Here is a 14,828-nt window from a genome sequence, read left to right as displayed (position 1 = left end):
ATTAGGACTCATTACAAGCCAATACTCATGCTTACCATTCCCCATAGAGACCCCTCCTGTGTGGCGACGATGGTGGCAGCGCGGGGCGTGTTGTACATGAGTGCCAGCTCCCCAAAGCTGCCCTTGTTGTCGTACTGCCCCACGCACACTTCTTTCACCACTATGTCAAAAATACCCCTGGGGAGAGGGGGAGAGGGAGAGAGAGAGAGATGGGATGGGGGATGGAGGAGGGGCAGATAAGAGAGGAGGGAGAGAGGGAGATAGAGAAAGCAGGGAGGAAAGGAGAGAGAGAGAGGAGGGGGAGAGATAGAGATGGAGAAGAGGGGGGAGAGAGACACAGAGAGAGGGAGAGAGACAGAGAGAGAAGGAGAGGAGAGAAGGAGAGGAGGGGGAGAGAGGAGAGAACGAGGAGGGGGGAGAGGGGGTAAACAAAAAAAGATGATGTGATGAGGGGAAGGAGGTCGAGAGAAAAGAAGAGGTAAGAAAGCAGGGTAGAGAGGCAGATGAAGAGCATTAAATCCAAAACACAACAACAACAACAACAACAACGTGCAAATAACAGTTTTCTTTGATTTGTTTTTCTTATTCTGGAGCAACAATTAAAGTGTTCAGCGTTCGATCAGTAGCCTGGAGACAGGGCCTTGTGCACGCTTCTCCATCAGTAGCCTGGGGACAGGGCCTCGTGCACGCTTCTCCATCAGTAGCCTGGAGGCGTGTAGCTTATTCCCAGCGGAAGAGTGCGTCGCGTGCTTCCGCGTTTTCCCTGATTGGCTGCGACGCCCATGTGACCGCGGCAGCGCGAGAGAGCGGCAGTGCGGAAATAGGCTGTCTATTGCCATTCTCTAAGACAAACTCTAACCATAACCAGCTCCTTAACAGCGCCTAAACTTAACCCTTCTAACCTTAACCAACTCCGAAACAATGCCTAACCTTAACCATAACCAACTCCGAAAGAATATTGCCATTCTCTAAGACAAACTCTAACCTTAACCAGCTCCTTAACAGTGCCTAAACTTAACCCTTCTAACCTTAACCAACTCCGAAACAATGCCTAACCTTAACCATAACCAACTCCGAAACAATGCTTAAAGTTAACATGCCTAAACTTAACCGGCGAAAGAATGCACGTTAAAAAAAAAAAAAAAAAAAAAATTTGAAGGGAATCGAACTTGTCACCAACGGACCGCAGGATCCACAGCACGGCGGCATACCAGTTGAGCTAAGCATCGAATGAAAAACATCGGGGATTACGGCTACATAATGCCGCTCCGCTCTGCCGCTCCGCTCTGCCGCTCCGCTCTGCCGCTACGCTCTGCGGCTGCCGCGTCGCAGCCAATCAGGGAAACCGCGGAAGCACTCGGCAGCACTCTTCCGCTGGGAATAAAGAATAGGCAGCCTGGAGACAGGGCCTCGTGCACGCTTCTCCATCAGTAGCCTGGAGACAGGGCCTCGTGCACGCTTCTCCATCAGTAGCCTGGAGACAGGGCCTCGTGCACGCTTCTCCATCAGTAGCCTGGAGACAGGGCCTCGTGCACGCTTCTCCATCAGTAGCCTGGAGACAGGGCCTCGTGCACGCTTCTCCATCAGTAGCCTAGTGTGTGTGCTTAAGTGAATGAGTGTGTGTATGTGTGCTTGAGTATATATGTATTTGCTGGTATAATTGTATTCATGTGCAAGGGGGGGCATTTGTGCATGCATAATTACGTGAGTGAATGATTGTGTTTGTGCGTGCATGTGTGCGAGTGTATGAATGCGTTTGTCTGTATATGAAAATATATGTACATGGTCCTACAGGCAGCACTGCTTCAGTGGAGCAGCTGTCTGTTTGCCTCTATCCCCCCCTCTCTCCTTCCCTCCCTCCCCCTGTCTCTCTCTCTCTCCTTCCCTCCATCTCTCTCCTTCCCTCCCTCTCTCTCCTTCTCACCCTCTCCCTCCTTCCCTCCCTCGCTCTCTCCTTCTCACCCTCTCTCTCTCCTTCTCACCCTCTCTCTCTCCTTCCCACTCTCTCACCCTCTCTCCTTCTCACCCTCTCTCTCGCTCTCCTTCCCTCCCCCTCTTCGGAGGATTAATCCTGGGGAAGGTAATGCTCTGAGTTGCTGGGAGAGATTAATCATTTAGTAAGATGCCGCTCCATTGGCTGTGTGTCTGGAATAAAGCCTGTGTTCCTGGTGGAGTATTAACTTGGTCTGACAGGATCTGCCATGATGATCACTTGTATTGTCAAGGTGGATGACTCGGCTCGACTGACTGTGCAGAAAGTGCGACACGAGGAGCTGCATGTAAACAGGCTCCTCTCGACTGACTGTGCAGAAACACAAGGCCTGCATGTAAACAGGCTCCTCTCGACTGACTGTGCAGAAACACGAGGCCTGCATGTAAACAGGCTCCTCTCGACTGACTGTGCAGAAACACGAGGAGCTGCATGTAAACAGGCTCCTCTCGACTGACTGTGCAGAAACACGAGGAGCTGCATGTAAACAGGCTTCTCTCGACTGACTGTGCAGAAACACGAGGAGCTGCATGTAAACAGGCTCCTCTCGACTGACTGTGCAGAAACACGAGGAGCTGCATGTAAACAGGCTCCTCTCGACTGACTGTGCAGAAACACGAGGAGCTGCATGTAAACAGGCTCCTCTCGACTGACTGTGCAGAAACACGAGGCCTGCATGTAAACAGGCTCCTCTCGACTGACTGTGCAGAAAGCGCGACACGAGGCCTCTATGTAAACAGGCTCCTCTCGACTGACTGTGCAGAAAGCGCGACACGAGGCCTGCATGTGAACAGGCTCCTCTCTCTTGTCTGCGGCTCTTCAGGATAGTAATAGTATTCTCATGAGGTATCGTGCCTATCAGTATGTGGCACAAGGCCACAACTCATGGACCGTATTCACACGGTGGCCATTTTGCTCTTATGTCGTGCTCCTCAGGGTGGGATTCCTTTCCTGTGGTGGGAACAGGGTGGAAAGGAATCCCACCCTGAGCACGACATAAGAGCAAAATGGCCACTGTGTGAATATGGTAAATTGGCCCACGGTTTGTCATTTAATGATAATCACCTGTTATTCGATTACAATCAGCTGTTACATTAACACAGCTGCACATATTTGCACATACTCAAATTGAGCATCTGAACATGACACTGTTCATATTTCTTGCACAATTGCGCAGCTCTGTTACATATTCTATTCCACTGTATTTCTATTCTAATTTAGTGTATATATTGTACTACAATCCTGCACAATGATACAGCCCTGTGCTATATTATATTGTATTTTTATTCTAATTTAGTTCATATATTCCATTTTATTTTATTCTAATTTAATTGTCTGTTAATGTTGATGCATCAAATGACAAAGATAAATTCCTTGTATGTGCAGCTTACTTGGCAATAAAGACTTTTCTGATTCTGATGTTTGCCTACTGTACCCAAGATGTCTGTGATGGAATACTATGAACCGGCAATGAAGTCTTCACAACAATAGTAAGACAAATGTATAACTTTGTGGGCTGTTACAACAGTGATCCATGTTAGGGGGTGACATTGTCTCAGGTGGTAGAGTGGTCATCTGGTAATTGGAAGGTTCCCGATTCGATTCCCGCTCCTCCCGGGCAGCGTGTTGAAGTGTCCTTGAGCAAGACACTTAACCCATAATTGCTCCTGATGAGCAGGTTGGCACCTTGCATGGTCACCTCCACCGTCGGTATGTGAATGTGTGAGTGAATGGGTGAATGTGAGAAAAATAAATTGTAAAGCGCTTTGGATAAAAGTGCTATATAAATCAAATTGACCATTTATTCCTTCTAATAGAACATGCCTAAACATATATTTTATTTACTTTAAGTTCAATCATTACAGATATTTCTAAATTAAAATGATTTTACACACTGCCTTATATATTAATTACTGGATATTTATGGTGCCCAAATAGTGAAATCTGTATAAGAGCCAGAACATCTCATTTTGGTCTCAGTTTTGAAAACCTGTTATAAAGGCTAGTGTAAACAGAGGAGATGAGGGGTGGTACGATACGGGTACATATACTGTAAACACACACACACACACACACACACACACACACACACACGAGGTAGAGAGAGGCACAGCAGTAACCACAGGGTTGCTGGTTTGATCCCCGGGGCACGGTGGGTGAGTCGGCGACTGAAGGGTGGCTGGTTACATCTATGGTATCCACCATCTAGGGTTGGGTACGGAACTCTGTACTTTTAAGGGTAACGACCGAATTACACCGGTACTACAGAGTACCAATTCATGCTAGATCAATCGGTACCAAATTCCGGTACCTTTACATTTAGTATAAGAGTGTAATATTACTAGACAAGAGGGAGCCTTTTCCACAAATATAAATATATATATTACTGTTCCATCTCTTGGGTCTTTGGAAAGACCAGACGAGGCCAGAGGAATTTGATAATATTTATTGAGGATGGCCAGATAATGTTGATATTTAAACATTTAAAAACATAATACATGATCATGCAATTTATTTTGTGTGGTGTGTTACAACAATAAATAACTAAATGTTTTAAATAAATAACAATGTTGAAATCGAGAAGTTTGGACTGATTTTCTTTTACAACTGTAATTACATTCCTTGTTATTACAGAGAGTTAAGTACAGAAAAAAGGCCCTCTGGACCTGGCGGTAACGATGCCACGGTCATTGTACAGCTGCGAGTGCCGTCCTTCTGATGAGACGCTAAACCGAGTCACTCCGGTCGCTAAAGAACCCATGGCTTCTGTCGTAGAGAGTAGGGGGTTCCCCCGACTTTCCCAACTCCCAATCAGGTCTCCGACATCAGAGCCACCGAATCATCCCTCTCTTTAATTAGCTGATATCAAGCCTCGTCTCCTGAGCCTTTCAGCCATTATGTGTGTGTATGTTGTGTTCCTGGTGCTGGCGTAATGAGCTGACAGTGTTACACATTGGTGGCGGAGGAGGCAATTTTCACTCTACATTTTAAAGTGTTTTGAGTGTCTAGAAAAGTGCTATATAAATGCTCTGATTAATTAATTCATTCATTCTTACAATGTGCTTCGTCTCCCTGTGATAAAGCGGAAGCAATTTCCCAATGGTTTTATGATGACACTAATTCACATTTGTCTTCTAGACACGCAACGATACAGGACTTATAGAGGACCACTGACTTTCATTAATTTACTAACCACCAAAATCACCTTAAACTAACACATTTTTCTATCATCTTTTCCCCCCTTCTTTTTCCGTTTTTCTCCCATCCCAATGTTAGTCGTTATGCCAATTCCCAATCCCCTTCCTGGTTGTTGCGTGCTCTACCCCCTACCGTCGGTCCGGGAGGGCGGAGACTATCACATGCTTCCTCCGACACATGTGTACCCAGCCCATCGCTTCTTTTCACCTGGCAGCGCGGACTCTCACTGGGGGAGTGTAACGTGTGGAAGGTCACAGTACCTCTCCTAGATCCTTCCCTTGCTGTGCAGGCGCCCCGACCGAACTGTAGGAGTCGCTGTTTACAACAACCAGGACCCACCCTCGCCGGGTTTCCCACCCGCTAACACTGCCTATTGTGTTAGTATGGACGGTCGGCCAACCCGGAAGCACCACAGCTGGATTCGATCCCACTGTCTCTGTGGTGGTAGACAGACGCTTAGTCTGCTGCGCTACTCGGCCACCCTTAAACTAACAATTCTAACCCTTCACAGCCCCTTGTAGAAGTGAGGACCACTCTTAACATAAAGTACAACACTAGACACACAGACAGGGTGTTCATGGAAGTTATCTATGTTTATGTTTATTAGGATACCCATTAGTCATCATCAACGTGTTGACTATTCTTCCTGGGGTCCTCTACTGTCTATGTCAGTCAGTCAGTCAGTCAAACAGACACGGACAGGGAGATAGAGAGACAGACAGAGACACACACACAGAGCATGGTCTTACATCTCTATAAAATAAAGGTTTCTCCTCTAGTTAATCAAAAAGACAGACAGGTTGTCGTCCTACCTCTCTATGACAGGAGTTGTCTCCATCAGTCAGACAGACAGACAGTAAGACAGGCAAGTTGTCTCCATCAGTCAGTCAAACAGACAGTAAGACAGACAGGTTGTCGTCCTACCTCTCTATAATAATAATAATAATAACCTCTCTATGACGTAGAAGTTGTCGCCGTCGTCCCCCTGGTCGATGACGTGGTCCTGGGGTTGAACCCGCAGCTCAAACATGGCGTCCAACACCTCTGAAAACTGTTCCTGGAGGGACAGAGAGACACGACAGAGGTTAGCGTTCAAAGAGAAAGAGGAGAGAGCCAGTAGGAACACTTAAAAACTCCAGTTTGCCTTGCAAATGACAATGGAAACTCAAGTTGACCAAATGACATCAATAATGGCAGGAGTGGGGCACCTGAAACCAGCATCATCAAGCCTAACTAAATGGATGTTGAATTGAAAAAGTTGAATCGGGTAATCATTGCAGATACCCAGCTCTAAGAGCAAGTGTGTGTGATGTAGCTGGATGAGCAGCTCAAAATGTCCACCGCCTCAGAAAGCCGTCTGTAATTTAGTTATGGTGACATATAGGGGTGTAACGATGCATCGATTAATCGAAATGCATCGATTCTAATGTGTTAGAATCGATGCATCGATTTGAATGTTAGAATCGATTATAATAGAAATTAATCTAAATGTGTTACGTTTTTTTTTTTTTTGTGTATTGTTGAGTGAATCAGTTCCGCCAGCCACATTTGTGTATTACATTTTTTTTGGGGAACTAACTGATAGAAAATGTATAGAAAATTAATCGAATCGAGGTCAAATGAAGAGATTTCATGATGCATTGAATCGTTGCCTGAATAATCGTAATCGAATCGTTGTGAGGTCGATATGCATGCTGCCTCTTCACTGCTAACAAAGCTAGACAGTGTGTACCATGCTTCTCTGTGCTTCATCACTAGTGCCAAAGGGCTTACTCACCATTGTGTGCTTTATCAAATGGTGGGATGGACCTCTCTGTACGTACGGAGGAAATCACACATGTATGTTTTTATATATAAGGCAAATTTAAATCTTTGTTACATAACTTCTTAGAAGAATGAAAAGAAGAATGTCGATGCTTTTTGTAGTCTGGTCCCCACTGCAAAATTACTGTATTACCCTGTATTATACTGTCATACACTTTTAATTAGGGATGTCCGATATTATCGGCCGATATTGGCATTCAAATGTGATATCGGGATTATCTGTATTAATTTTTTTTTTCTTTTTACATTTATTTCACCTTTATTTACCCAGGCAAGCAAGTAAGAACAAATTCTGATTTAATTTATTGTCAAAAGTATGCATAATGTTGTGTTAATTCCATGACAAGATATAAGTAATGTTAATTACCTGAAATTATTCCGACCCTGCATATATCGGTATCGGTTGATATCGGTATCAGAAATTAAGAGTTGGACAATATCGGTATAGGTAAAAAAGCCAATATCGAGCATCCCTACTTTTAATATCATAGACTATTCTGTTTTGTGTTTTATGTGATGTATTGCACATTTTATTGCTGTGTGATGTATCGCAAATGTTATTGCTGTTATCTTGGCCAGGTCTCTATTGCTAAAGAGATCTTGTATCTCAATGGGACTTCCTGGTTAAAAGCTGTTTTTAAAGCTGTTGCTGAAGGGACAGAGGAGAGGAGGATGTAAGAAAGGGATGAGAGACCTGAAAGAGAGGAGAGCCTGTGTGTGTGTGTGTGTGTGTGTGTGTGTGTGTGTGTGTGTGTGGCTGAAGGGACAGAGGAGAGGAGGATGTAAGAAAAGGATGAGATACCTGAGAGGAGAGAGCCTGTGTGTGTGGCTGAAATCTTCACCAGAAGAGTGTTTAATGTTTTATGACTAACATGTAAATGATTAAATGCTATATATTGCTACTTTGCAGTGAGCTTATAATAGCGAACAGCAAGGGTTACATTTGAACCATTTCATATATCGATGGCCAAAGAGCAAAACCTCCTATCTGCATAAAACATTTTCAGATAGGAGGTTTTGCTCTTCGGCCATCGATATGCCTGTATGTACATGTACATGCCATTATTAACACATTGTATGTTAACACTATTTAGAGTCTGCATCAATATGCTGTGAGAGAGGAGCTGGGGTATTGTGTGTGTGGTGTGTGTGAGTGGTGTGCGAGTGTGTGAGTGGTGTGTGTGAGTAGTGTGTGTGAGTGGTGTGTGTGAGTGGTGTGTGAGTGGTGTGTGTGTGTGTGTGAGAGTGGTGTGGGTTAGTGTGTGTGTGTGTGTCTGTTTATGTGTGAGAAAACAAATGCAGGTAATGAGACCTCACACCGCCGCTGGAGGAGAATGGAGGGAGAGAATGATGAGAGGATGATGGGGAGGAGGGGAAGCACAATGTTATAGTCAACAGAGGGGAAAAAACAAATGGAGAGATAGGTTGACTACTGATGGAGAGACAGAGAGGCTGACTACTGATGGAGAGAGAGGCTGACTACTGATGGAGAGAGAGAGAGGCTGACTACTGATGGAGAGAGAGAGGCTGACTACTGATGGAGAGAGAGGCTGACTACTGATGGAGAGAGAGAGAGGCTGACTACTGATGGAGAGAGAGGCTGACTACTGATGGAGAGAGAGAGGCTGACTACTGATGGAGAGACAGAGAGGCTGACTACTGATGGAGAGAGAGGCTGACTACTGATGGAGAGAGAGAGAGGCTGACTACTGATGGAGAGAGAGAGGCTGACTACTGATGGAGATAGGCTGACTACTGATGGAGAGAGAGAGAGGCTGACTACTGATGGAGAGAGAGGCTGACTACTGATGGAGAGAGAGAGGCTGACTACTGATGGAGAGAGAGAGGCTGACTACTGATGGAGACAGAGAGAGGCTGACTACTGATGGAGACAGAGAGGTTGACTACTGATGGAGAGAGAGATACAGAGAGGTTGACTACTGATGGAGAGAGATACAGAGAGGTTGACTACTGATGGAGAGATACAGAGAGGTTGACTACTGATGGAGAGAGATACAGAGAGGTTGACTACTGATGGAGAGAGAGATACAGAGAGGCTGACTACTGATGGAGAGAGAGAGAGAGAGAGAGGCTGACTACTGATGGAGAGAGAGAGAGAGACAGAGAGGCTGACTACTGATGGAGAGAGAGAGAGAGAGAGAGACAGAGGCTGACTACTGATGGAGAGAGAGAGAGGTTGACTACTGATGGAGAGAGATAGAGAGGTTGACTACTGATGGAGAGAGAGAGATAGAGAGGTTAACTACTGATAGAGAGAGAGATTGACTACTGATAGAGAGAGAGATAGAGAGGTTGACTACTGATGGAGAGAGCGATAGAGAGGTTGACTACTGATGGAGAGAGAGATAGAGAGGTTGACTACTGATTGAGAGAGAGAGATAGAGGTTGACTACTGATGGAGAGAGAGATAGAAAGGTTGACTACTGATGGAGAGAGATAGAGGTTGACTACTGATGGAGAGATAGCGTTCCAGAGCTGTTCCTAGAAAGAGAGATGAAAGGAATTGTAATTCTATATTAAGGGGGAGGGGGTGAATGGCTGTGTGTGTTTGACCTCAGAGAACGGGTTATGGAATGGAGAGGGCGGGGGGAGAGAGAAATAAATATTTAGTATTCTACACAACTTTTTTATTCCAAGGACAATGATAAAAAGAAAAAAGAAAAAGAGCGAGCGTGTTTGTGTGTCATATAGGACCCCTGGGAACGCTCCACTTTCAAGAAGCAATTTTGAGTGTTTGCGATGCAATTACCAATAATAACGAGAGCCAGTGAAAAGCCTGTGTGGTAAACAAATATCCCAGTAACAGCTAAAGACAGAGACATGACGGTCTAGGTATACACACATTTTAACAAGAGAGAATGAATGTCTAGGTACACACACGTTTTAACAAGAGAATGAATGTCTAGGTATACACACATTTTAACGAGAGAATGAATGTCTAGGTACACACACGTTTTAACGAGAGAATGAATGTCTAGGTATACACATGTTTTAACGAGAGAATGAATGTCTAGGTATACACACGTTTTAACAAGAGAGAATGAATGTCTAGGTACACACATGTTTTAACAAGAGAATGAATGTCTAGGTATACACACGTTTTAACAAGAGAGAATGAATGTCTAGGTATATACACGTTTTAACGAGAGAATGAATGTCTAGGTAAAGTTGTGGAATTCTCTCCATAGCGAGCTTAAGGGATGTAATAGTGTTTATCAATTAAAAAAAAATAATAAAAAAAAAAAAATTTAGTCAGTATAAAAATCAAATGTGATCTGAATAGTGAGATTTTTTTCTCTTTCTTTTATTATTATTATTATTATTATTATTATTATTATTATTATTATTATTATTATTATTATTATTATTATTATTATTATTATTATTATTATTATTATTATTATTATTAAATTTTTTCTTGTTTAACTGTGGATTGTATGTTTCTTGTATAATGGTATAAATTATTATTTGTGTAAATTAGGTTGTACGCCGACCATTAAGTAAATACTTGTTTAGTTTAGGAATAAGGGGCAGGTAACTATACGATTTATTCTTCTTCCTGCTCCTTTTGTCCATGGAATGATATTTATGATTGTGTAATGAAGAAACTCTGATTGTATGATTCTATGTGGCAAATAAAAACTCTGAACTGAACTGACTGTCTACCGATTTTTGAAGTCCTGAATCCTCTTTCCACCCATTACTTTGGCTGAACAGCATGGCGTTAAGCCATTAGTGTTAAGTAAAGTTATAACTTATGAGCAGTGGGCAGCCACAGAGAGGCGCCCGGGCACCGACTCCAGTCGTAATGCCTGTAACTTGTTCAAGGGAGATGGCAGAAGAGTACAGTACCTAGCCTGCATGTCGTTCAGGGTGTGTGGGAGGAAACCGAGGAGTACTCTGGAAAAAACGCATGCAAACATGGGGAGAACGAGCAAACTCCAGGTAGAAAGACCCTCTGTCTGGTTAAAAACCAGGACATTGTTGCTGTGAGGCAACAGCGCCACCTACTGCGCCACCACGATCTGCGGTCGCTGGACAAAAAGGACTGATATAAATAAATTTTCTCCATTAGATGAGACATAGCTTAATAGCTTAATGAGATTGCAGGTAGATCATGACTAATTTAAATGAGTCAGAATTTGGTGCATTATGTTCAGTATATATACATACAGTATATATTATATATGGTATGTATTAGGGATGTCCGATATTATCGGCCGACCGATATTATCGGCCGATATCGGCAGTAAAATGTGATATCGGAAAATATCGGTATCGGTTTAAAAAAAGAAAAAAACAATAACAATATTTGTTATATATATATCCAGTGAAATTATTAGTTACCTGAAATTATTCAGTTTTTTGGGGTGGGAAACCCTGCATATATCGGTATCGGTTGATATCGGTTGATATCGGTATCGGAAATTAAGAGTTGGACAATATCGGTATATCGGTATCGGTAAAAAAGCCAATATCGAGCATCCCTAGTATGTATATTATATTTGTTATATACCAGGTATATATACATACAGTATATATTCAATATGTATATTATATTTGTTATATACCAGGTATATATACACAGTATATATTAATATATATGTATATTATATTTATTATATACCAGGTATATACATACAGTATATATTATATATGTATATTACATTTGTTATATACCAGGTATATATACATACAGTATTATATTATGTACATTATATTTGTTATATACCAGGTATATCTACATACAGTATATATTCTATATGTATATTATATTTGTTATATATACATACAGTATATATTCTATATGTATATTATATTTGTTATATACCAGGTATATATACATACAGTATATATCCAATTCAATTCAATCAATTTCTTTAATGACCACCCAGCCAGGCTGGTGGAATTTGGTTTCAGTGCATAGCATAGCAGTTCCAACATAAAAACATAGAACATATAACATCACTTACAGCGTACATAAAAGAAAACATAATTACATAGATACAGTTCAGAGTTTGTCCATGTCCATGTCAGCAGAGGTAAGGGGGGTTGCGGGGGGTACTACAGGGAGGGGGGGGGGGGGGGGGGGGGTGCTACAGGGAGTTCAGTGTCCGTATGGCAGTGGGGAAGAAGCTGTTTTTGAACCGGGTTGTTTTGGTGGTCAGGGATCTGGGATATATTATATTTGTTATGTGTGCTGCTAGTCTGTGTTGGGGTGAACCACTCTGGGTTCTGTATACAGTACATAATGGTGTTGGGTTTTAGTGTTCTATAGTAATAATACACTTTTTGTATAACAGTTCATACAAGAATTGCAGCCCAAAGGGCTCCACAGCAGTAAAAATAGACTAATGAGCATAACATAGAAAATAAAAACAGTGCAGAGAATAAGAAAAAGGGTAAAAACAATGCTGGTAATAAAACACAAGATAGATTTTATTCTCATTTACTAGGGCTGCAACGATTAAATGAAAAATCGTCGACGAGAAATTGTTGCGTCGATTAGTCATTAAAAAAAAGATATAAAATATTATAATTTTTTTTTTTTGCACTACCTATCTTTGTGAAAGTGGCTTCTCAGCTCTGGTCCAGCCAGCTGAAGACTTCTTAGCTTAACATAACAGACCGACAGTAAGTTTGGGGGAACTAATGGGATAACTGGGGATGTTGTTTGGTCCTGACAAGAGTCTCAAAGCAACTCTGAGGTCATGCTCAATGTCCAATCTGTTCCTCTGCTCTGTCTTCAGCTGGACCAGAGCTGAGAAGCCACTTTCACAAAGATAGGTAGTGCAAAAAAAAATAAAAATCTTTTATTTTAATTTTATTTTTATATATAATTGTTTTTCGATTAGTCGACTAATCGAAAAAATAATCGACAGATTAGTCGACTAACAAAATAGTCATTAGATGCAGCAATATCATTTACTATACAATAATCACAGTGTGGATGTAATGAATCTGTGGCAGAATACATTAAAAGGCTAAGATATACATTTTTTGCTTACTTTACTAACTTAAATATTTAGTGAGCTAGCCTCCCTAATGTCCACAGGTAAGGTGTTGCATAGCTTTGGTGCCTAATTAGCAACGGCTGTATCCCCGACTTTATTTTGGCTGTTGCTGGGAACCTTCAATAAACCAGTAGTAGATGCTCGTAATGTTCTTGGGGGCACATCGTTGACAAGAGGGGGGGTATATTGACGAGGCTTGACAGCAGAGGTCCAAAGATAACTTCACTTTTATTGGCAATTCGTTTCTTTATACTGCTTCCAGGTTCCAACTGTGTTGACAAAATGCAATCCTGGTGTGGTTAGCTACGGCACATTAGAACGCTCAAACACGCTCTCTCTCTATCTCTCTCTCTTCTTCTTCTTCTTCTTGCATATTTCCGGCAGACTACTCGTCTAGGCGTGTTGCCGCCCTCCACAGGACAGTGGGAGCACTATAGATTTCCAGCCCTCCCTATATTCTGTTATACAGCCCCGCGGCGAGCAGGAACCTCTCTCTCTCTACGTTCAATGATTTAAAGTGGCCACACGTTACAATATAAATACTAACTGGATAGTTGATGATAAACATTTAATTTCATTATCTGAAATATTATAAAATCATTAAGTCTGCTATAAGCCATTATCCCTTTGTGCGTGATTATTATTGTCTCACAGTAGTGTATAAAGTGTGTGTGTTTTTAGCTAAAGTGGATAGAAAACACAGTACTGTGCAAAAGTTTTAGGTACCCAAGAGTTTTTATATAAATGGTCTTACAGTAGATTATTTAATAAAAAAAAAAGAAAAAAAATTAGTGTGTCAGTAGACTACTCTTAGTAAAAGAAAATTAAACTTTTAATTTAATTATTTTTTAAAGCATCTTCATGGTTTAATGCAAACATATGTTGCAGGGACTATTATAATCATCATATTGGCATGACTGTATGCATCAAAGGGTTAAATCAAGCATTTAAGTGCTTTAGAGGAAATGTCAAAATATCGCGATATATATCGTGTATCATGATATAGCAAAAGAATATCGCGATATCCTTTAGAGGCCATATCGCCCAGCCCTAACGCCTTTCATCACACTCTAGTTAAACGGATGTCTTCAGTATTGACACTCACCCCATCTTCAGTACTGACATCCACCCTATCTTCAGTACTGACACTCACCCTATCTTCAGTACTGACATTAGGGCTGGACGGTATGGTCTAAAATGTATATCACGGTATAATTTGAAGCATAGACGGTAACGGTATATATCACGGTATATTAACTTATCTTAAAATGTCTATATAAATGCTTCTGAAGGGGTAAAACACTGGTATGGCAGCTGTTATTATGTTACAGCTGCTGAGCTATACTATAGCTAATCTGCTAATGTCCATCAATATCTTCCTTTTTAATTAAATAGGTTCAAGAATCGAATCAGGATTGTTAGCAGAGAGAGAGAGAGAAAGTGGGAGGGATGGGAGACAGAGTGGGAGAGAGGGGGAGGGAGGAGGCTGCTAGTGGAGCCAGCTAACATTAACTTGCTGAGGCTAGTACATCGACAGTTAACATTACATAAGGTTTTAGCGCGATGTGGGCATTCCAGAATGGCGAGGATGCAAAGCATGTTAGACCATTGGACTCGTTGCAGAGTTTACATTACACATAGAAACTGCGCAACTCGCGAGATAAGTTGTCACACAGCCTTCAAACGCAGGGCGGAAGAGCTACCGGTAGTTTGCTTCTGTGTATTATGAAATGACAATTGCATGTTGACACGCCCACTGCGCGAAGCCTCTGTGCTCCTAA

The 14,828-nt window shown here is 42.1% G+C and overlaps 1 protein-coding gene across 2 annotated transcripts in view; it reads right to left on the bottom strand.

Moving 5' to 3' along the window:
- prkar2aa (protein kinase, cAMP-dependent, regulatory, type II, alpha A) overlaps window positions 1-14,828 on the bottom strand; it is a 215,420-nt gene that overhangs the window by 11,079 nt on the left and 189,513 nt on the right. For both annotated transcript variants that reach the window (XM_084333758.1, XM_084333759.1), the window contains exons 5-6: window positions 6,139-6,245; window positions 36-177 (exon numbers count right to left, since the gene is read on the bottom strand). In XM_084333758.1, the coding sequence (XP_084189884.1) occupies window positions 36-177; window positions 6,139-6,245 (249 nt within the window). The remainder of the gene's footprint in view (window positions 1-35; window positions 178-6,138; window positions 6,246-14,828) is intronic.

Source organism: Notolepis coatsorum, assembly GCF_963971535.1.
Source record: "Notolepis coatsorum genome assembly, chromosome: 17".
Lineage (NCBI taxonomy): Eukaryota > Metazoa > Chordata > Actinopteri > Aulopiformes > Paralepididae > Notolepis > Notolepis coatsorum.
This window is presented reverse-complemented; position numbering and strand designations above follow the sequence as displayed.